We start from the raw sequence: 23,525 nt of genomic DNA, 5'->3' as shown, positions 1-23,525 counted from the left end.
CCACACGAGATGCACTTTTCTGGTAGGTAATTTTGGGGCATCTATAGCTAATTGGTGAGATTTTATTAACTCTTTGTTGGTGGAGGAACCATACCATAAAAATAGTATATTATTTTTATTCTATGGATCGCCACGATTACGAAAAGACCTCATTTATATAGATTTTTTATTTTTTTTCCCATTTTAACTGAATAAAAAGTAATTTGGCAAAAATGTTGTTAATTTTAGCATCGCCGTCTTTCATATGCATAACTTTTTTATTTTTCGCCTCACAAATCTGTTTAAGGGCTTATTTTTTGCGGGAAGGATTGTTCTTTTTACTACATAACATTTTTTAAATCGCTTTTTAGAGCATTTTTTTTTTTATAGGGTATTGAAAATTATCTATTTTTTTGGAGCTTTTTTGGGGTTTTTTACAGGGTTCACTTTGCGGTTCTAATAATTTATTATGCAGATTGTTACAGACGCCAAATATGTGGGGGTTTTGTGTATTTTATTCAATTGTACTGAATAAAAACTAATTTGGAGAAAATCTTGTTCACTTTTGCATCACCATCTCTTCATATGCATAACTTTTTTATTTTTCGGCTTACAAATCTGGTTAAGGGCTTATTTTTTGCGTTCGTGAGCCGGTGCCAGAAGCAGGACGTTATACTACGTCCCGGTGCGCTAAGCATGTATCCCCGGGGACATAGTATAACGTCGTGGTGGGCCTAGGGGTTAACAATAGAAAACAATACCCCATGCATGTATCTGACCACATGAAGTCACTTCAGCTTCAATGGACTTCTACTCCTTTCCATCCTCCATGGAGGCTGTTGGGATTTCATGTAATCACATACATGGTGTACAGTTTGCTATTCTTAGGCTAAAGGACCTGCAATGTCACTGGTCACATGTCATGAATGTAACACAAGTCACCATGTAAAAAAAAAAATTGACACAATATTTCCCATCTGTACATAGAGCTTTATATGTATGTAGTTGGATATTAGCAAACAGTCCCTAAGTACAAGGAGGCAAAGCAGTGATTTGAAGAGAAAGCTGTCAGTCAGAATAAGGGGGCGTGGTTCTCTGCCAGTCACAGATACCAGACATGAGTCACAAAAGCTAATTTGCATATCAGAAAACATATGTAATTAAGGTACAGGGCACCACTGCAGCAAATTTTAGGTGACATGGGGGGGGGGGGCTGCTTTATCAGCAGGCATTGTTACTCAGGGTGGACAAAATCTGGTAACAGGTCCTCTTTAACTCCTATGGCTACGTTAAGTGTGTTCCTTTATGTTAAGTAAAAAAAATAGTGCAGTAGCCCATGTTAATTTTTGTGCTATAAATAACAGGAGGTAAACTTTAACATTCATGTTTATGAATAACCTCCTCTCTTGGTTTTCGTTACACTCTCCGTTCGCAAAGAGAGTAACAGAACTCCCAACACAATGTGAATTGCGACTAAAAAGTACACCAGTTAGTACATAGCCTCTCTTTTAATTTATGTAAATATATGTGGATTTTCTTTCTCCTAAAATTTACGTCCTGTAGGTACTTTACTAGAATTTTTTCAGATTTTTTTTCTTATTTTTATATTCATATTTTTGCAAATGTGTTCAATTGCTTGTCGTTCAGCTTTAAATATTGCTGTTACTGCAAGTTAGTTCATCCTTTTCCTACTTAAAGAGGACTAAAGTAAGCAGCTCCTTGCACAGATGTAGCAGTGTTACACTGCTAGCTTCATCAGAACCCTTCGATAAAGCTAGCAGACACTGACGCGCTGTAAGTGTGTTCATGAGGGGGCGGGACTAGGGGCAACTGCCTATGTAGTGGGCGGTGCAGTCCGGGGGAGAAGCAGCGCCTCTGACCGCCCCCTCATGAATAGGCTCAACCGCTTACAGTGCTATCTGGCGTTTCTAGTCTACAGTCTGCGTCAGTTGTAGCGCTAGGAGCTGCTTACTTTTGTAAGCAGCTCTTGGTGCCTTTTACATGGATGACAGGTCCTCTTTAAACCTATGCTTCAGCAGGTAACAATATATATGTAGATCAGATAATTCAAAGAAGTTATATTTTAAAGTTTCCAGTATTCAGGAGACCTTCTAAACCTAATTCTGGTGTGTGTGTTTTTTGTTTTTTTTTTTATCTTTTTGAAATGACCAAGTTGAAACGATCACCAGCAATGCCCCCCACAAAACCTTATAGCTCACTGTATTTGTCATCCATTGCTGGCTTTATATGGTCATTTGGTGCTTCCATTCTTCTAAAAAGCAAATGTAAAACTTGTATAAAGTCAAGGAGAGCTTCAGCATACAATCAAGTTACTTCACTAGTCCTGTCAAACTTCTTGTCCGACTCCCTACACTATGACAGGATCTTCTTCTGGTGTCAAGCTGTTGTATATGCATTGTGAGGTCAGTGTTGACCCTGCATGTTACCGGGCAGCTTTACAGACATGTGCATAGTGGAAGCTCTCACCAGATAGCTGATTGAATGCTCATTGATGATGTGCATGACTTATAAGCATATAGGAAGAGGATTTGTATACTCAATCCTCATACTACCTCAACTAATGGGAATTTTTTGGTGATTTACTATTTTCTAATTGTACATCCCCACCCCATATAATGTTTGTTCTTGATTTTTGGAGCTTAGATCTTATCTTGCCTGCCTGCTTTAGTAACAGTACTAAGTATTATAACCTACAGCTGTCTCATAGCCCTGGCTAGCAATATTCTGAAGTCTAATCTTTTGTGGACGTTACATTTGAGAGCATTATTAATGCTTGAGTGGTAAGTTGTGTAACAGCTGTGCTGAGAATTTACCCATTGTTTTTAAAGAGAAAAAAGGAGATAAAGCTATTCACTATAACAGATTGAAATTTGTGTGCAATGTATTTAATCAAATGTTTATTCATAATCCATAAAAACCAAATATTAAAAACTATTTATGACTGAATCCTAATTACCTTAAAGTTTGAAGTATTCATCTCCGGCTTCTAACATTACTCAAAATTAATAATTTACTACCTAAATTCTCCTACAATATCCAGAAAAATTACAAAAAAATATTATGGGGATGACACCCTTAAACTATTTAGGAAGGTAATGTAAAAGCCACGTCTAAAAGTTTCAAAGATCCAATATATAACTCACGGCTAAAGTATATAATATGGGTCACACTTTTTTTACAAGGTAGCTTACCCCAAACGTGCTGTAGTATATTTTTGCAACTCTTGTATCAAAATATCCACACTTAAACTGACAATGCATAAAGCATAAATCTTCCAAATGTAGCAGCGTGTATGGTAAGATGAAATTTAAAGTGCAGTGTGATCATGAATCATAAACCGCGTTTAGTTTGCTTTATAAACTGTCTATGTAGTCCTGATGGTTGTCAAAAGATTATGGGTGATATACTACAAGATAAAGTTCAAAGTGCAGTAGTCATAAACGGCTTCCTAACCATCATCCCTGGGGTTCTAATCTTTGCCAATGCATTGGTGGCTGTAGGTAGAAAGGAGACAAAAGGATGTTACCTATTAAGTTAAGTGCACATGTGTGCTCCAAAAAGTTTGCGGCCCATTGGAAATGGGAGGGGTGAACGCTTTATTTTCAACTTCATATGATCAACGACATTTAAATAATTAAGGAATAAAGCTTAGAGTTTCTGTGCACAGAAGTCTGATTCACTTGTGCAAGCTAGCTATTAGCCCCTCCCCCTGCTGCAGCTTCCTTTTGAAAACTAGAACAGTCGCTAAGGGGTAAGGAAAGTGATGGCACTCATCAGTGTACCAGAGTGTTCTGAATTCTGCTAAAGTCCTAGATTTAATTGCATTTTGCCTGTGCTATGCCTGTGTCAGCATTCTGAATCACTTTAGTAGTTTGTATAAGTTTAATACCTGGCTTCAGAATGGGGGGAGGGGCAGCTGCAGCCTGTGGGTGCCTGTGTCTGTCTCCTCTCATGCAGCTCCCTCCCCCTTTTCTGTCATGTGCATTGAGCAGGCAGGGGATGGTGTGGAGGAGAGGAAGAATTCATGAGGAAACACAGGCTGTGCATCTGTTACCAGCTAAAAATAATGGGGCTTTAAGGTATTGAATTATAAATCTTCATCACTTAGATTTTTTAGCTATAACTTTAACATGGTAATGTCTTTCATGCAGTAGACAATGTTTTGAATATTTTGTGTTTTTTACTTAGACAAACCTGCAGTTTAATAACAATAAGTACTACCTTATCCAGCTGCTTGAAGATGACAACGCTAAGAATTTCTCAGTTTGGATGCGCTGGGGGCGAGGTGAGATTTCTGTCACTTGTGGCAAAGAGCTTCTTGTTTATCACATCCTATTTTTAGACTTGTGGTGGGGATTCATGTAGGAGCTGTAAATGTTCCAAATAATACACTAGTGAAATCTTTTTCTTCATATAAAATAATAAAACTTCATTCATGAAAATAACTGGAGGTGTGCTTCCTTTTCAGTGGGGAAGGTTGGGCAGCATTCTCTGGTAGCCTGTGGAAGGGACCTACAGAAAGCCAAAACTACCTTTGAGAAAAAGTAAGCCATCTCTGAACGGACTATTTTTGGATTTCTTTTGCACGAGCTGGTGATTTTTATGTAGGTTTGACTCTGTTTTGGAGGATCTACCCAAGGTTCTGTTATTTTATCATAGGTAGATGGGTCTAACCCCTCCAAGTCACAGCCTACTCCACTTGAACTATCAGGCTTCCTGGCATTAGCTGGCAGATCTTCATTTGCTCTTTCCTTGCACCATAATATAATGAAATCTGCTGTGTATTAAGTGGGTCACATGGTGGATTTTCAATTCCTCACCCATGGGCTTTGTAACGTTCTATGGTGCTGTCTCTAATGCAATATAAAAATAACATTGAATGTTGTACTTAAAGAGAACCCGTCATGCAAAATAACCCCCCTAAACTAAATATATTTTCATAAACTGCCATTAGAGAGCATTGCCTCTATCCCTTCATTGTCCATCTAGATGCCTGAAAACCTAAGCAATGAGGTCCTAAAGCTGTATGCAAATGACCTGTGAAATGTCCAATGAAGCATTAGCATATTCAAGCTGTCCACTCTATTCATGAGTGGGAGGTACAGCCACACCCCCAGTGCTTGACTGACAGCCTGTATAATGGTATGATGCTGCATAATGATGTGCTTCCTGGTGCTGGTGGCCACACCCCCTGCAGCCTGTGTGTGCATGTGTGTGTGTATAGGAGAGATACAGCAGCTCCAGGCAGCCATGTTACAGCAGAACATGTCAGGTACTTGTGTAGCTGATGTCTGTGTCTCTCACCTGTGTATTAGGAGGATGCAGCATGTCAGCAGGTGCAGCACAGATACCAGCAATACTTTACTATACATTACACACAGACATGAGCAGGGGGAGGAGAGGGGAGGGGTAACAGGGGTGACATCACTGCCTCTGACCATGTGACCAGCCTCATTTACTTGATAAAAAATATGTGATTTTACAATGAATAATGTATGAAATAACTAGATAAAGGCTGGGATGGGATCCTTGTGAGCTGCTCCAACAGGTAGAGGTGACAGGACTAGTGGCAGAGACCTGATGACAGGTGTCCTTTAATATGTTTGCACTTTAAATTCACTGTTATTAGCACATTATAAATGCTGCTTGATGTACCACCATAAGGTCTTTCTTGTTGGCTATATTTGAGACATCACACTACCCCAATAGCATAGCCTATACCCACTGTACTGTGTCCCATAATGGATATAACAATCAAATGGATTTTACAGTATAAAATTTAAAAATCCAATATATAAAACAATTAACTTTTAATGAAAATCATAAGTATTATTTACACTAATTTGAAATTGGTGCTCAAATCATTAGTTGTTCAGTGATGAGTAATATCTGAATAAGTTTGGTCCCTAAAGAGGATCTGCGTCATGCATCTTTCTTGTCCAACCTGCTCTGTGATCATTTTTATAAAGTCTAATTATTGTCTCTGTATTACATTTTTGCAGGTTTTTTGATAAAACTAAAAATCTTTGGTCTGAACGGGCCAGTTTCGAAAAGGTTCCTGGCAAATATGATTTTCTCCATTTGGATTATAACTCAACCAAAGAGGTAAGCAAAGCCTTCTATCAAGTTAGGGTTAGGGAGGGGAGTTTGGGGCTGTTGAAAAGTGAAAGTTATTGGTTGCTGTGGGCAGCAAAGACTGTTCTCTCTGCCACGTTTCATAAATCTTCTCTACTGTTTTATGGCCAGTGCGGGTTTTCCAGAGCATTATAGCCACGTTTTTATGTTTTGACTTTTGTCAGAAGACGGACAGTTTGAGGGCAGGTTCATGCTGTAGCCAGTCGTTGGCCTCAGAGGTTTGCCTACACACTTGACATGCCACTATTGAGATCAAACTATTTTTTTTAAAACCAACAATAAACTTTATTGAGGGGATCAATGAGAAGCAATAGTGTCACAGGGGTGGCACAAACAGGTTAGTCATGTAGGACCAGTCATAGTAGGAAAAAAAGGGACAATAAGAGAACCATGGACAGGCAGTCAACTTCATAAAGTCTGAATGATTAGATGACACTTAAACAGAGATAAAGTTGTATCTTGTCCACATCCAACTAGTGTATAACGTATCAAACAAAGGGTAACTATACTAGGTGAAATCAACTTAGAGGGATCCCATGGCACATCCACATAATTTATTTTTTTGTTGTGATCTGTGGAAGGGCCACAGATCACACACAAAAAATAAACAAATTATAAATACATTAGGTATCCTTCTACCTGAAAATACCTGTTTTTAAAATAAATAAAATAGTTATCCTATATGGGGGAACTCACACATTTTTTTGACACAATGGGTGAACAAAATGTCAAACTCTCTACTAGATGGCTAACAATAAAAATCTCTACAACAAAAAACCCCCTGGAAATATAGAAAAATTGAAGGGTTATGGTGATGCAAAGAAAGGACAAAAACTGCTGTGGTTGTTTTTCTTTCTTTTTCTATTAAAGGCTAGATGCGCCTAAAGCTTCTCTGTGCATGTATTGTCCTTACGGCTAGAAATTCTGTATTTTGCTCTTTTTGGTACTGTGTGATTTTTAAATATCCTGTAAACGCGTAAAAAAATGCCTTAGAGTTATCAGGTAATTGTCAGTATGTCTATCTTTCCTACAGGAAGAAGAAAATATTGTGGAGGTGGATAAGCCAGCCGTAGTTCCAAAAGTGGAATCCAAGCTAGATAATTCTATCCAGGAATTGCTAAAGCTCATCTGTAATTTCCAGAACATGGAAGAAACTGTACTGGAGATGAAGTATGATACCAAGAAGGCTCCTCTGGGTGAGACAGCGCTTTGTTACGTCACATGTTCTATGTTGCTTTCCTGAGAATGTATCTACAAGCAGACATATGTGTGTTTTTGTTCAGGAAAGCTAACAGGGGATCAGATCCGTGCTGGATATAGCTCCCTGCAGCGCATCGAGAATTGCATCAAGAAGCAAAAGTTTGGCAGGGAACTTGTGGAGGCTTGTAATGAGTTTTACACCCGCATTCCGCATGACTTTGGGTGAGTATATTGGGTTGGCTTTGGTTGACAGCTGCCTTCATGTGGTAATAAGTAAATTCCCATGTTTTGCTTCTTTGTAGACTCAAGACTCCACCTCTGATAAGGACAGTAGAAGAGTTGACCTTGAAAGTGCGTCTACTTGAGGTAAGTTTGTGCCGATGTTATGCTCAATAGGAGGAGAGGGTTATGTACAATAGTCTTTCAAGACTAGATTTCTGGCTGAATACATGGCATCATCACTGAGGGAAGCTCCCACTCATATTAAATGGTGGGCGGTCCGAATTGAGTTACAACCGGGATTTTCATGGAGATAGCTCCATATCTGTATAAAAAAGCTCAGCTTGACAATTGTATGTAGTTTCTTCTTCCAACGCATTTGTTCTTCTTAAAGATTCAGGAAGCTTTACCTTAAATCTGGCAACTTGCTGCAGTGCAATATTTTATTACAAAATCTATTGAAATAGTCAGGTAATGTTGGGTTTACATTTTGAAGCAAATTTTCCGGAGTCCAATACCAGAAATGAGAGTTAGAACATGTCCTTTATAGTGTCTCTTTATTTATGGTCAACACTTGGTTTTGCCCTCAAAATGGTAAGCACGGTCTGAGCTATATACGCTCTCACCCTCTATGATCCACTCCAGCTTCCAAACTGCATCATAAAACCTAAACTTCATCTAATTGAAACCTGAATCTTCAAAACAACATTGTACAAGCTGAATGTTAAACATACCACCAGGGCTTCCAGACACAGTGTGCCTTGGCCACATCTACTTTCTGTGGTTTGCTGTGCTGCTTCTGTATGTGGGGTAACCACAAGTGACAAGGGCCTGTTGCTAGAACTCTCCTGTACAAGAAGGTGACATGCTTATCAATGGCTGCATGCCATTCTCTTCCTGAGAGGTGTCGTGTGCCCAGTAATCTCAATTTCTTCATTCATTTCTTTGGGGCTATCATATAAATTAATAGCAAAGTTGACTTCAAATGGCTGATCCAAATGACATAGCTCAAGACGAAAATGGAGAAGATAACTCAAGTACTGGTGAGAAGATCACTGTCACTACAAATGACATAATGCTCCTTAACAGGCCAAAGATTAAACATATTTTGTGGTAGTGCTAAGAATAATAGTCGGTCTTAATAATAATTGGATCTGTATTGATCACTAGCAACAGTAATGTAAAACATTTTCCTCCACAGGCTTTGGGAGACATACAGATCGCTGTAAAATTAGCCAGTCTGGATCTTCAATCCCACGAGCATCCCGTGGACAGACAGTACAGACAGTTACAATGCAACCTGGAGCCTTTGGATAAAAAGTCAAGTGAATTTCAGGTAAAGGTTGGCTGTTATGTAGGGAACGGAACAAGACGCGGTCAAGTGAACCAGTGAATTTTCTTCTCTTTGTAAAACATTGTTTTGGCGATGCTGATGTGGCCTGGTGTGGTGCGTCTGTTATTGGTCAGGAACCCACTGATCAGCAATAAGAAAAGCTTGGGATTTTGCATGTCCAGTTTTGTTTAATCATCTATACTTGACTGAGCTATTTTATTTTTACATTTCCCACAGCTTATTGAGAGTTACCTGCAAAGCACCCATGCCCCCACCCACAGCGATTACACGATGACACTGTTGAATGTTTTCTGTGTGCAGAAAGAGACGGAGAAAAGCTTTCGTGAAGATCTGCCCAACAGGTTTGTTCAGTTTTAAAGGGAACCTGTCACCAGGAGACCCATTTTTAGCACTCCCCCAGTCCCCACAGAGCATAGTACATACACTGCCAAAGTGTTTTTGTATGAAAAATAGGTTTTACAGAAAAAAAGATATGTTATATTGTACCTTTCATTAGCATCTGCTGTGTGACTAGGCAGTTGCCAAAAGGGAGGGTCTGGAAAGGAGCAGTTTCCCCCCACCCTTGGGAAACATGTGACCTTTTCAAATATATGAAAACACCATCACTTGGCTTAGCGACGCCCCCTGCTCCTCTACAGCCAATCCCGAGTGAGGGGAGTTGGAGCGAAGAGTGAAAGTCGTAAAAACTGAGCCCACAAGAACATTTTTTTTTTCAATTTTTCCACATTTGGAATTTTTTTTCAGCTTCGCAGTACACGGCATGTTAAAATAAATAACATTACGGGAAAGTAAAATTTGTTACGCACAAAATAAGCCCTCACACAGGTCTGTACACGTAAAAATGAAAAAGTTATGGATTTTTGAAGTTGGAGAGCGAGAAATGAACCGAAAAACCCTGCGTCCTTAAGGGGTTAATATCATATTTTAATTAATTTACAATTTGCCATATGTACTCTAGCGTAAGCGGAGTTTTTAAGCACAACAATTATGGGCTGCAGCTATATACTGGGGGCAGGGCTGAATGGCTATATACTGGGGGTAGGGGCTGCTGGCTATATACTGGGGGTAGGGGCTGCTGGCTGTATACTAGGGGACAGGGGCTGTCAGGATAAATACTAGGGGGCAAGGGCTAGCGGGCTATATATTGGGGGCAGGGACTAGCTGGCTGTATACTGGGGCCAGAGACTAGACAGGGAACTGGCTGGCTACATACTGGGGGCAGGGGCTTGCTGGCTATATACTGGGGGCAGGGGCTTGCTGGCTATATACTGGGGGCAGGGGCTTGCTGGCTATATACTGGGGGCAGGGGCTTGCTGGCTATATACTGGGGGCAAAGGGACTAGCTGGCTGTACACTGGGGCCAGAGACTAGCTAGGGCCAGATACTAGACAAGGAGCTGGCTGGCTACATATTGGGGGCAGAGGCTTGCTGGCTATACACTGGGGACAGTGTCTGCTGGATATATACTGAGTGACAAGAGGCTGGATATATACTGGGGACAGTGGCTGCTGGCTATATACTGGGGGAAAGGGGCTGGCTGGCTAAATACTGGGGGCAGGGGCTTGCTGGCTATATACTGGGGACAGTGGCTGCTAGCTATATACTGGGGGGCATGTGCTTGCTGGCTATATACTGGGGACAGTGGCTGCTAGCTATATACTGGGGGGCATGTGCTTGCTGGCTATATACTGGCTGGAGGATGTGACAAATGCATTTCCCACCCTAGTCTTATACTCTGGTAATTAGGTTTTCCCAGTTGTTTTGCGTTAAAATTAGGCTTATACTCGGGTATATATGGTAATCGAGTTTTATGAAGAACAATGGTGTTTTCTCTTTTTGCATTGCTTATTTTGATATATTCGTACTTTCAGAGGGTCTACCCTGTTTGTCTTTAGATTTGAATGAGTTCAGTGTCAGATCTTATTTTCTCGATGGAAGGCAAAAAATTGTTTGCCTCACATCCTCATAAAATCAACTTTGTTATATTAACTGGCATCAAAGGGGGTGTGCTCTGCTCAGCCAGCCCGTCTTATGCCTCCTCACTGTTCAGCACTTAATGTCATGTGACCAGGGTGATCTCATCTAAAGTCATTTACCCTTAACATTTCCAAAATGTAACCCATGTATGTATCTGATCACACAAAATCACAGGAACCTACTTTGTCTTCTACTCCTTTCCATCCACCATGGAGCATGCTGTGACGATAAGATGTATGCATGGGGACACATTTTGCAAATTAAAGGACCTTAGAAGACATAACCCCGGTCACATGACATAAATGTAACACAAGGCACTGTGCTAAAAAAAAAAAATTACACTATTTTCTATAAGTAAACAGAACTTTATATGGCTGTTGTTGAATATTGGGAGACAGTCCCTAGGTTCTAGTTCCATACAGCAGCATGTCATAGCAGTGAGTCCTGTCAATCAGAAACAAGGAGGAAGGACAGTGCAGGAGATTTGAAGAGACACAGAGCTGTCAGTCAAAATAATGGGGTGTGGTTGGCTGGCAGCCGAGAGAAAACAAGAGTCATATCTTGAATAAAAGTGTCAAATATGCTAATTTGCATATCAGAAAATGGTAATTTTTTGCCTCTTTAAGGCTAAAACTTCAATGTGAAGAGAGGATACATTGAGATCTTGGTTAAACATTGTCAGTTCCTTCACTTTTACTCCATAGGATGCTGTTGTGGCATGGATCTCGTATGTCCAACTGGGTTGGTATACTTAGCCAAGGCCTCCGTGTGGCTCCTAAGGAGGCTCCAGTAACTGGGTACATGGTAAGTAAGTTTCCAATGTGAATTGCATTATTGTGGTTCTCTTATGTAGTAGCCAGAGTAACAGTCATGTTAGATCAGTGATTTTTAGGGCAGCAATTATATTCTAACACTTGCTCTATGGTCACTATGAATGCAGCTTTTTGAAGATTAGAATAGGTGTTTACATTCTTACAGCCATATTTACATGACATCATTGTGATAAAACTACACTAAACTATAATCTTTTGAGTTTTTCTAGTGAGCTCTTGGAGCTGGCTAAAAGCCACAATATATTTCAGTACAGAAAAAATACCCTAATTAAAGGGGTTGTCCGGGATTTTAAATTTTTTTTTAAAAAGCTACATAAGGCTTGGGGGGGGGGGGGGGCTATTAAAAAAATAAACATCTTATACTTGCCTCCACCAGCGATCCAATGCACCTGCTGCCGGTACGTCACTGCCAGGCCTCTTTATGGAGGTCAGCAGGGCTGTCCCAACCACAGCAGCACACTGAAACTAATGCTGTCCTGGACAACCCCTTTTTGGCAACTGCAGAATGTTTTGATATCTTTATGAACATAACCATACAGTCCCCTCATTAGTCTTTGTTGTGGATTATGGTGAGTTTTCCACACTAATGTCTGCTTGTTACAGACGTTGACCGAATAAATGACCATGTTTAGGTTTCATTCAGACGAAGTTGTGCTCTCCCAGTCGTAGCTCAGTTCTGCTCACCCCTCTCCATCGGAAACGGCACAGAGCAGGCTCTCTTTTTTGAGGCACATGTTGTGCTCACAGTACCACGCCATAGGCATCTATTGTGACGTATATTTATGCGTTCCCACAATGGTCTTCTGAATGATCTTAGATCAGTAAAATTTGAAACAAGCATCACGGGAGAACAGCTCATTTTCTTGTACTTTCTTTTTTTTTAAGGTGTTTTCACTTTCATATTTTTTAGCCACGCACCAAAAACTTCTGTCCCCTTCTTCACTTTTTTCCTTTACAATGGTTATGGATTCTGTGAACATACAAATCTCTGGAATAGGTCGTAACTTTGTTACAGTATATGCAATTCTCTCTTACCAGTTCGGAAAAGGAATCTATTTTGCCGATGTCTCCTCAAAGAGCGCAAATTATTGCTTCACAACCCGAGACAAGAATGTGGGGATTATAATGCTGTCGGAGGTAATTACAAGTGACATATGATGGAAACAAATATTATTTTAAGCATGCCTTTCAGCAGGTAGAACTTGGTGGACCTTGTCTAGTCAGCTGGATTTGGGACACATTCAGCACAATCAATGGCTAGTATAATTAAAGCATATAGAAGAGGTTCCACATAGAACCAGTGCACAACTCCAAGCAGTATATTTGATATTTGTCCATGTCACTGTGATGCTGGAACTTGGCATACCACTATTCAGACACAGATGTTTCTTCCTGTGTAAAGTGTCTTTAATGCTTCCAGCATTACATGTTGGATCCTGCAGCTGGGAATACTTATCTACATGTTTAGTAAGTTACAGCCAAGCATATGGGCACAGTGCCATATAGCAGCAGACCCCAAAAAACTCCGACATATGGTAGACAGGTTTGTAAATAGAATAACTGTTGATGGAATTTTCTAGTAATATCCCAGTTTGGCCCATTATATCGATTTGCACTTTGTTACTCATATAAATATTCAGCTGTCCCAGGCTAATCTCCATTTACCATGCTTTCTAGCTGGCATGGGAAACCGTTTAGTACAGCTAAAGACAATTGGTGGCTTGTTCAGAGGGGCTGTAGGACCTGTAGTGATGTCACAAGCATGTGACTCATCACGTTTCAGATCGGCCAATTACAATTATGCTCTCCTATTTTGGCTTCAGTGCCCTGAGCTGATGTCACATCCTGGAAGTGCCCACCAACATCAGCAATAGCTGAGTCTAATGTTAAAAATACCGGATATATCTCAGGGCTAGGAAGAAGCCAGTAGCATGATATAATTATCTTTGGAATTGTCAAAGGCTCTATCCAGTTTTGCTAACACTATTTTTTGTCAGTAACTTTACAGTTATGCTTTAAATGTCCTTGTGTGCCTCTTGAGGTTTGGTAGCTAGGGGAACAAGAGCTGGAAGAAGGAAAAAAAGATGAAAACCTCCAGTTCCTTCTTAGTGCTTGGTAATGTTAGATCATTAGCTAACAAGATGAATTACATGCATTGGTAAAGACTGAACGCTGCCTACTGGACAGCTGTCTTGTATGTCTTACTGGAACTTGGTTGTGGGATGAAATGTTAGAGGTTTTCCCACAAAGGCAAGTTAGGCCCTGTCCATGGGATAGGGGCTAACTTGCTGATCAGTGGGGGTCTCAGTGGTCAGACGAGGGGTCAGACCAACCTCTCGCCGCTCATCAGACTAATGGAGACGACAGCCGCTCATGACCGTTCTGCTCCATTTATGTCTATGGAACGGAGGGAGATTGGCGGCAATCTCCATCGACTCCATAGAGATTAAAGGAGCAGAACGGTCATGAACGGCCGTCTGCTCCATTAGTCTGATGAGCGGCGAGGGGTCAGACGGATACCTTGTTCTCCCGATCTCATAGGTCTCAGCACTGAGACCCCCACTGATCAGCAAGTTAGGCCCTACTTGCCTTTGTAGGAAAACCCCTTGAATGAACGTTGGTGTCATCCTGGAAATATATCTGTGAAGAAAGTGTTGTGTGATGCAAATATTGAGATTTTACATGTGAGCCTCCGCCCTGCCAGGGGAATTCAATGTTCCTGTATCTTCGTGGTATATGTCCTTCCCTCTGGCACTTCTCATATTGCCGGTGATCTGGATAGTGAAGTGCATGAGGTGCAGCAAAATAATCCTGAATCGTTAATTTTAATATTAGGGGATTTTAATCATTTGGAACTGGATGTGAGTGTTTCCCGGACTTCTATCAATGTCTATGTGTAAAACTAGAGCAATAGAAAACCTTCAAATGGATAATCCAGCTCAAACTAGAGTTGGAGAGATATTTGGAAAGGGTTGAGGTTAATATCAAGAATGCTTATTCATGTAGTGCATTACCAGCCCTGAGATATATGATGGAATTTATCCAGTAGTGTTAAAGATGTGCGATTTTCTCTTTCTTCTTTAATTGGAGTTTAGCAGTGGGGATTGTACCAAAATACACAAAAATGCTCCGGCCTGAGTAAATTAGAAGACTACTGCCCGATTGCAATAACCTTTCACGTGATTAATGTGATGGAAAAACTGGTACTCTCTCACCTTGGGTGTCTGACGGAGGACAAATGTGATGGCTTACAACTTGTGCAGGTGTTGGAGTTGATGACGTTATTACATATCTACGAAATATGGTCTGCACCTACTTTTAATCTAGTTGAGTGACTGTGCAAGTTATTTTTTTATTTTTCTAGTGCGTTTAACCTTATTAAACCTGAACTATTTTTTTTTCTGCATGGGATATTCTGTTTTGAGTGGTCATTATGGTAACTGGTATTAACCATATTTTTTCTCTTTGTCAGGTTGCACTTGGTGAATGCAATGAACTTCTTGCAGCAGATTATGATGCTCAGAAAAAACTGAAACGCAAACAGAGCACCAAAGGCCTAGGTCGTAGCATTCCAGACCCCAAAAAGAGTGTTATTCAGTAAGTTGGAGACATGTATAATATCGTCAGAGGGTGCACGAGTTGATAAAACTGACCTTCGCCTTGTTTGTCTATTTTACTTTTGGTGTAATCTCCTCCAGCATCTTTCTGCTCTGAATAAACTGAAACTTTGTCCTAATATTTTGCAGTAACGGAGCTGTGGTGCCCTTGGGTCCTCTCATAGACACAGGACTGAAAAATAATGATGGCTACACGCTCAATTACAATGAGTACATTGTGTATGACAGCCGCCAGGTCCGGATGAAGTATTTGCTTCAAGTGCGTTTCAACTATGAATCATTGTGGTAACTCTAGAGGAGCAGCTATAGACGTAGTGACAAAGTAGTCAGACCCATCCACCACATCTATTTTAAATGTAGATTATAGAAAGGGTTTCTGAAACCCCAATAGCAATTGTACTTTTAGATAGGGAACATTTACCATTCAGACCTGAATTGGGAAGTTATATACATGAATAAACTTATAATATCTTCTTTCTAAATGTGTTACCTACGTGAACAATAAAAGCTAATTAAATTGTCTATTTCCTTGATTTAGTTATGTCCTATGTTAAGATATGAACATGCTCATATGTGTATCCTGAGGGGTCTAGTTTATCCCATTTCTTGGACTGACCAGTAATGTTCTATGTAGAAGACTCCTAACAGCTGATGTTGGACCTAATCTGCCTGACCAGTTTTTTTCTTGGAGATATAAGCCCCCACTAAAAGGTTTCTGGCAGATCACAAGCTTGCCTGAGCTAAATCTCTCTTTCTCAGTGCCCCCTATCTATAGTGTATGACCTACTGTTTCCAGGTCTGTGGCTAAGAATAAAGCTTGCCAAAAAACATCCTTCCTTCACGGTTTTGCCTCATAGGCAATGCCAGGGAATAGAAACGTTTCTAAGAACTGCAAATCCTGCTTCTGCAATCTCCAGCGAAATCGGAACATACTACATGTGCCTTAAATAAGCTCTAGGTAGCAGCCAATTTCTCTGGCTTATAGGCGGGCTCCTCAGCAGCATCCGCACACCGTTTTACCCTATACCCATATGCATTATAAGAGCAGTTAAATTATTTTGGGATTTTTGTATGTAGTATTTGCATTCATCTGTGTTATTCTTACAGCTTCTCTGTATTATTTAGGAACATTACATGTTGCCCACACAAATCCCATGTACAAGTAACAGTAAAGTTTGTCTTTGTCACTAGTGTGTGCTATGCAGGTCAATATAATTATTACACTGAGGGAAGTAAAGCTGCAACGGCCACAGCAGAGGTACCATATATACTGTATATCGTTCCCATGCTACACTGAACTGGATATCCTATACACTTTACATTATGTACAATGTGATTTTTCTTTTTGGAGTTATACTTTAATGACTGGAGTCCTTATGAAGGATGGAATGAGAAATGGGATGTTTCATGTGGAATGAGATCAAAGCAGCATATGTCTGAGCTGGAAAGTCCTCCCACATCTACAGTATGTAAAATGGATTCAATACTGACAATATGTAGAGATATACACATGGTCATGCTTCTTTCACACTATATCATGTGCTTTATATAGAAGTGAGCGGAAACTAATTCCTCATCCTACCCACATCCTGACCACAATACAACCATGTTGAGTTGTGCTGCGCTGAGCACCGTTATCCAATGCATTTTTGAGGTTTCATTGCTTTAATTCAAAGATTTCCTTCAAATGACATTCACTTTGAACACGGTACACATCTCAGTAAGGCCCACTATATAGATTGTTACATAATCTGTGTGTGAGGAAGCTAATATGGACCATGGCGCCTTGTTTCTCAGCATTAGGTTGTTAGACAGGTAAGCAAATACAATTTCCCATACTGATCACCGCAGGCTATTTTACACACAGCCGATGGTGTATCACTTCCAGACACAGGATAGGACGACAGGCAAGTAACGGCTCCTTCACAGTAGAAAACCCCCACCTGGAAATAAACATAGTAGTCATGTACAGTAGGACTAGAACGGGTGAGGATTTCACCGCACACTGACAGCCACCAACCTGTGTGAAGGGGCTGCGTTTCCAAATCTTCACACTGTGGTCAGTGGACGCGGTGATAACAAGATCATCCATCACACTGAGGCAAGAAATAGAAGCTGCATGAATCTGAAACAGAGGAGCACAGTCCATTATAAAGAATACTACTGTCCTGTACTAAACCATGCATAATGCTGAAGACGCAATACAGCTCACAAGAACAGTCAATTTCATGCAGTCTCAGAAGTGAATGAATAACAACCAACTATTCCATTCATAGGAGTTATCAGAATAATATTACTTATAGAACACCATTAATTCCATGGTGCTGTACAAACACTAAGGGATTCACACACATTTGTAGAGAGCAAATCTATAGTAAATTAAACTCTTCTAAAGTAGCATATTAAAAAAGGACCTGTCATCAGCATAAACAATTAAAAAAACAGGATGACTTTTTATAATCAATCTTACATGTGCCACCTATAATAGAATACTTGACTCCCTGCCAACAAACACCATCAAGTCATGTGGGTCTCGGCCTCAATGTACCAAGTCACTGTGTAATCAAGTAACTGTCATACTCCCTCTTCCCCCCATTTGAGCTGACCGCCTGCGCTGGCATGGGGAGGGGGATGATGGAGTATGGCAGAGTATGACTCAATGGTCCAGGTGTTATTCTAAGTTTTTGGTAAATGGAAGAATGTTTATTAAAGCATTATTGCACTCATGATGGAAAGGCTATCAAATCCAGATAAGTGCTTTATTCTGTTACCAGGGCTCAAGTAATTTTGTAAATTTAGATATATAATACGCCTTTAAATATGAGCTACAGGTAACTATAGGGGGATATGAGTTTTTTTCTGCAGTTGAGGCTTAGAATTTGGTAGTTATTATACAGTTTCTTAACCCCTTCCCAAACCACATAAAAATGAGCCGGGCCCTGTGCCCATAGATTTACGTACTGTGTTTGCTGACAATGCCATCAGCAGGATCCAGCTGTCAACCCAAACCTGTACATTGACATGGGACTGGTTATTTCAGCCCCATGTCACAGAAACCCACTGCTTCTGCATTAATTAAATGAGATTAAATGAATTATCTGGAATGTGTATATAAGAACAGCAGGGAATTTAAAGATAATGGGGAGATTTATCTTGATTTTACAACAGAATTCTCTCTAGAATTGTCTAGAACCCTTGACAAATGTGGAGCAAAGCAACGTAAACATTTTTAAAATTAATGGCAAAAGGGGTGTGCACCAAACATTAAGCAAATGCACCGTCATTTTGGCAGTCTTATACTGCATCAGCAACCTTTATCTGCTGATAACTGTTGCCCCACTAATAAGAAATGGGGTCGATGGGCTGTCATTCACCCCACCCACTCCCCAAGATAATCTGGGCCAATTGATGCCAATTAAATGTAGTCTTATTTAGTCCTGTATTTGATGATGAATCATATACTATGTATTTTGATGATTAAGTTTAACTGAGCTTTTAATCAAATTGCATAAACCAATAGTTCAGGTGTTTGTAAAAGTGTCCAGTAAGTCAGCTTTTCCACCTGTACACACACTGACAGCTGTAGGATGGAAAAATATGGCTGCCATGTTTTTCAATCTCTTGACAACCCCTTTAACACTTAAATAGTCACTGGATAGACCTGTGCAGAATTATCAAGTGACATATTCTCCAGGTGTATGCGAGGGAATCATTAGCCTTCCCACCTTATCTATCTGTTGTGTATGCACTTGAGAAGGCCTGCCATGTTCTACTGAAGACATCCATCTATGGCTAAAAACTTGTCCCCGTCTGTGTCATGTAACCAATACTCTGACTTTTCAACCAAAACAGTGTTTCATGTGTGGACAGGAAGCTATTTCAAGTCTCCCATAGAAATGTATAGAAAATCTGACTCTAACAGTGTCTTACTTGTGGGAAGGAAAAGTGACACGAAGCTGCAGAAAACAACCAAGACTGGCATTTTGAGGTCGTATCATATGGAGAGAGACTACAAACATGTTTTAGGATTTACCCATCTAATATAAATACACCACTGAATCTATGCTTCAGTTTACCTGCTTCTTCTCCCAAATGAAAGCTGTTTGACCAGAAGTTTGGGAGATTTTAAGCCACAAGGCCCCAACAGAGTCACATACACCTATCGGACAAAAAAAAAGATGTAATATTAGCAAAGAGTACTAAATGTGGTACAAACCCTGCACCAAATGCTTTTTTACCTTACAATTTATTTTGACACATTATAACCTTTTGACCACTATTTACTGCAAGAGGGACTTATAGTAATTTGAAGCACATATAGGTAACCTGATGGTTTCCTGTCCCCAGCGCCAATGACATTATTTTTTTACTTTAGAAGTGCTGAATTGCCTGAATTGCTCATTCGGCAAGTCTGTAATACTGCAATTTTATTACATTTGCACCCATTTGCACCTTTTTTGAATGAATAAAACAAAACTAATCCATGCAAGCTGGTGCTTACCGAAATGTGGATGGGATGCAGTGATAATGCTACCAGGATGAAGCTCTTCTTGTGGAGGTTGATTGTCCAGATCTGGTGGTAAATCATTACTATTCACATCCTATTGCAGGAAAAGGAAGTTGTAGTAAAAATGCTTTACCTTGACGATAAAGCTTAAAGCGTTTTACCCATGAAAGAGGGTCCTTTAAATCTTAACCTCCTAGAGATGCTAACATAATAAAGATAACTTTAAATTATTCACTTCTCAATTTTACTCAGTCTTATTTCTACTTTTGCTGCTATCACTGAATTAGTTGCTTACTGTAAGATTCAGGAGTGTGGGCAGGCACTAGCTGAGTAAACACTTGCTGATTCCTCTGTGGTGAGATCGGTTCCTGTGTGCTGACAATGTGCTTATATTATCATGGCCGGGGTTTAGCTACACTTTCATTTAGCTTCTTATGGCTCTACTAATAATATCTGGCACAGAAAAATAGAGCTAAAACAGATCAGCATCATCAGAATGATATAAGATTTTTAATGACTTATTTATCTCTGCTATCTCTCCTATTCAATCAAACAGACACTCAGCACTGCTATGCCCCCACCCCCTCGGCTCAAGAGACTCCTCCACCCTGCTCCTGCAGTACAGGAGACGCACATTTATGTGAGAGGAATCTGACCAGACAGGAAAACCTGCCCAACTATAGTCAGGACTGAGTTGGTGTATCCAATGGCAACCTAAAACACAACATCAAGACTGATAGAGACAGGTTAGAATTACATCTATGAGATACTGTATTTTTGTTAATAAAATAGAGAATTGGTTATTTTGCCATCCTAGGTATATTTAAAAATGTTTCCCTTGTGGGAACACTCCTTTAAAAGGTTGTAGTCTCTTCACTTCACAAATCCTTGACAACTTCTTAAAATGATTTGATTTGAATATTTCATAGCACCTAAATGAGACATTGGTTCCTTATATCTTATACAGTTATGTAATCACCAGTGAAATAAACCTATTGGACTTTGACGATGATACAGATAACAGTTAATTCTTTGGACCAGTTGTGATTCTGATTTACAGAGAATCGACTTGGTTATATTCATTGTAGTGAACCCTCAGCTCATAGAATTATTGGATCTGTATTGGTCAGGATTGGGTTTATATTTTAATCGTCTTGGCTAATTTCTCACAATATTATTTTACCAATATTTCCATCATATTTTTTTTACATTCTTGGTTTTGGCAAATGTTGATTCAGAACACTGTGGGCTGCCATACCTGGAGAGATCCAGTCTTTGGGTCCAATAGAAAATCTTTTCCTGACAATGTGTGCAGCTGCACCTTCTGGGAGGTGGTGAGGACAGCAGACAATACCAGGGACTCTATGGCAACACTGTAAGCCTTTTTCACTCTGCATGATATAAAGTATTCATTTTAAGAGGAGTGGAAAAAGCTCAAAAGAAAATAGCACACACTTCTTAGTGTCACCAAATATAATTGTTCATTTATAAACTTTCAACTTACCTGAAGCCATGTTCTTTACAAGGCAATAGGAGCCAGCGAGAGATTGTCAGATCACTGGATACACAGCAGAATGAACGTTTGGTGGTAAAAATAATTGAAGAAATGCTGAGTTCACCACACTGCAAAAACAAATAAAACCAAAGTTTCACAAGCAATATTGAGAAAACAGCCAAAACTGATACTGGCCGAGAAGTTAGGTGCCTAAGGTTCCCAAATTTTACATTTTGTTGTTGTTTAAACAAATATCTGTTCATTAGATGGAACTGAAGATAAAGCATTCATACCATACAAAAGTGGGTAAGTCCATGTTTTTTTGGTAAAAATGACGGTCGCAATCTGAAGATTTAGTATTCACCTGCAGTGTCAGTAGAGCGGTATGGTGGTCCCATACAATTATATCGCCACACTCTCCACCAGATACAACCAATTCTCCATCAGGCGACCATGCAACAGCAGTAATTGTTCCCTTGTGGCCAGTTACCAATAAGGAGTCTAGAAATAGATGAATCATAAAAGTGATTACAAACAGCTTTTCTTAGATCATTATTGTTCCCACATCATTGTTGTCATACCATTTCTGCATGGGGTTCCCCATAATCGTATGGAGCCATCTTGGGCTGCTGTCACAGTCACTTCAAGCTGTGGAGCTGCAGCAGAAGATACTACAGGAGCTCCATGACCATGTAGAGATTGTATCTGTTCCATCTGAAAGACATATTTTATTGACGTATATGTCAATAAGCATCATTTGTCTCATCAGGCCCTGAAGTGCTACAATCTTACCTGCAGGGGACTCCATTTCAATACCATTGCATCAGAACCAGCTGTATAAACAACCAAATCGGCATCATCTGAATGAAAAATATAAAAATAAAGAACATACAATTATACAGCATTGGCCAACAAACCCGCCTCTTATATTCACGGAAAGCAAGTCCACTTTTCATGTTTTGTGTGTAACAGTTTACCGGACAACAATACAAGAAGCTGCAGGTAACCCAAACCTTGAATTACCATGTATCCCTAGTGTACCAGAAGCAATTACACATAGCAACCAGCATATTATTTTTGCAGTCATGTTAATATAAATTGCAAAACTGTACCTCGGCTATGTTCTGCCTGCCAGTATGCAGTGCTCTGATTTATCTGACTATGGTGAGTCGGTATACAAGCGATCTCGGTCCCAGTGAGACTCCAGACTTTGAGGCAACCATCTCGCCCAGTAGTGATCACACGCTCCCCCTTTATAGATACAATAACACGTAAAAGTCAAAACACTGTCAGGAACATTAGTAGAAGCAGTAAAGAGGAAGACACACACCATGCACAGCACGCTGCTGACTGCACTCTGATGTCCTCCAAATGTCAGGAGCTGCTTCTGATTCTGAATGTCCCATAGACATACAGATCCATCTCCTGAAGATGACACCTGTCAGAACATTAGAAAACTCAATGTCATTGCCTTTTATGATAGAACTGTGTAAATCACTTAATAAAAACTATGCTATTCTTACCAACATACTATCATCAGTCCAGGAACAGCAGGTTACCCAGTCCTTGTGACATGACAATAGAGTATGTGCAACCACAGGGGGGTTCACCGAAACGTCCCAGCAGAGAAGTGACTGTGCCGAAATAAAAATAAATTACTACAAAATTACCAACATTATGTTAAAAATCATATCTTCACACATTAACGTTCAGTTAACACATTATCACAGTTGCACTTCTATACAGTACAAGTTAATGGGTTCATCGAGTAGCCTTTGCGTCATAGGCTGGATTCTATTTTTTGTGCTTCAATGACAGAACAAAATAGAAGAATCAGCTAAATCGATCACATTACTCACACCTTCTAGAAACCACTACAGTCTCTTATAGTTTCTTACCCGGTCTTTCCCACCAGTAACCAAGAGGTTTCCCCCTGGGCTAAAAGCGCAGCATGTAACTGCTGCCGTGTGTCCCCAAAGAACAGAGACAGGAGAAACCGATGGATCAGCCATTTTGAGATTATCCACTGACCACAAACAGATGGAAACATCCTCTGTAATGAAAACATATATATATATACAGTATATATATATTAAATCTAGACTAATATTTTATATATTTTCAGTTTGCAATATATAAACAACATAGTAACTTTATTCTCAAGACCTAAAAGAATTGAGGAAATGAG

General features: G+C 39.9%; 2 protein-coding genes across 3 annotated transcripts in view; one reads left to right on the top strand and one right to left on the bottom strand.

Annotated features, from left to right (window-relative positions):
• Positions 1–15,857, top strand: part of PARP2 (poly(ADP-ribose) polymerase 2) — a 62,230-nt gene extending 46,373 nt beyond the window's left edge. For both annotated transcript variants that reach the window (XM_072149385.1, XM_072149378.1), the window contains exons 8-19: positions 4,189–4,285; positions 4,469–4,544; positions 6,003–6,105; positions 7,169–7,331; positions 7,419–7,557; positions 7,638–7,701; positions 8,756–8,890; positions 9,125–9,249; positions 11,590–11,689; positions 12,757–12,855; positions 15,191–15,315; positions 15,465–15,857. In XM_072149385.1, coding sequence (XP_072005486.1) covers positions 4,189–4,285; positions 4,469–4,544; positions 6,003–6,105; positions 7,169–7,331; positions 7,419–7,557; positions 7,638–7,701; positions 8,756–8,890; positions 9,125–9,249; positions 11,590–11,689; positions 12,757–12,855; positions 15,191–15,315; positions 15,465–15,624 — 1,386 coding nt within the window. In that variant the 3' untranslated portion in view covers positions 15,625–15,857. The remainder of the gene's footprint in view (positions 1–4,188; positions 4,286–4,468; positions 4,545–6,002; positions 6,106–7,168; positions 7,332–7,418; positions 7,558–7,637; positions 7,702–8,755; positions 8,891–9,124; positions 9,250–11,589; positions 11,690–12,756; positions 12,856–15,190; positions 15,316–15,464) is intronic.
• Positions 15,858–16,972: 1,115 nt separating this feature from the next.
• The window catches only part of TEP1 (telomerase associated protein 1), a 36,607-nt gene continuing 30,054 nt past the window's right edge, over positions 16,973–23,525 (bottom strand). Inside the window, exons 42-54 of the mRNA XM_072149363.1 lie at positions 23,236–23,390; positions 22,861–22,971; positions 22,668–22,775; positions 22,450–22,588; positions 22,130–22,197; positions 21,919–22,051; positions 21,702–21,838; positions 21,347–21,465; positions 21,101–21,233; positions 19,837–19,936; positions 19,412–19,494; positions 17,356–17,460; positions 16,973–17,278 (exon numbers count right to left, since the gene is read on the bottom strand). Coding sequence (XP_072005464.1) covers positions 17,135–17,278; positions 17,356–17,460; positions 19,412–19,494; positions 19,837–19,936; positions 21,101–21,233; positions 21,347–21,465; positions 21,702–21,838; positions 21,919–22,051; positions 22,130–22,197; positions 22,450–22,588; positions 22,668–22,775; positions 22,861–22,971; positions 23,236–23,390 — 1,535 coding nt within the window. The 3' untranslated portion in view covers positions 16,973–17,134. The remainder of the gene's footprint in view (positions 17,279–17,355; positions 17,461–19,411; positions 19,495–19,836; positions 19,937–21,100; positions 21,234–21,346; positions 21,466–21,701; positions 21,839–21,918; positions 22,052–22,129; positions 22,198–22,449; positions 22,589–22,667; positions 22,776–22,860; positions 22,972–23,235; positions 23,391–23,525) is intronic.

The sequence above is a fragment of the Engystomops pustulosus genome, chromosome 1 (assembly GCF_040894005.1).
Source record: "Engystomops pustulosus chromosome 1, aEngPut4.maternal, whole genome shotgun sequence".
NCBI classification, from domain to species: Eukaryota; Metazoa; Chordata; class Amphibia; order Anura; family Leptodactylidae; genus Engystomops; species Engystomops pustulosus.
This window is presented reverse-complemented; position numbering and strand designations above follow the sequence as displayed.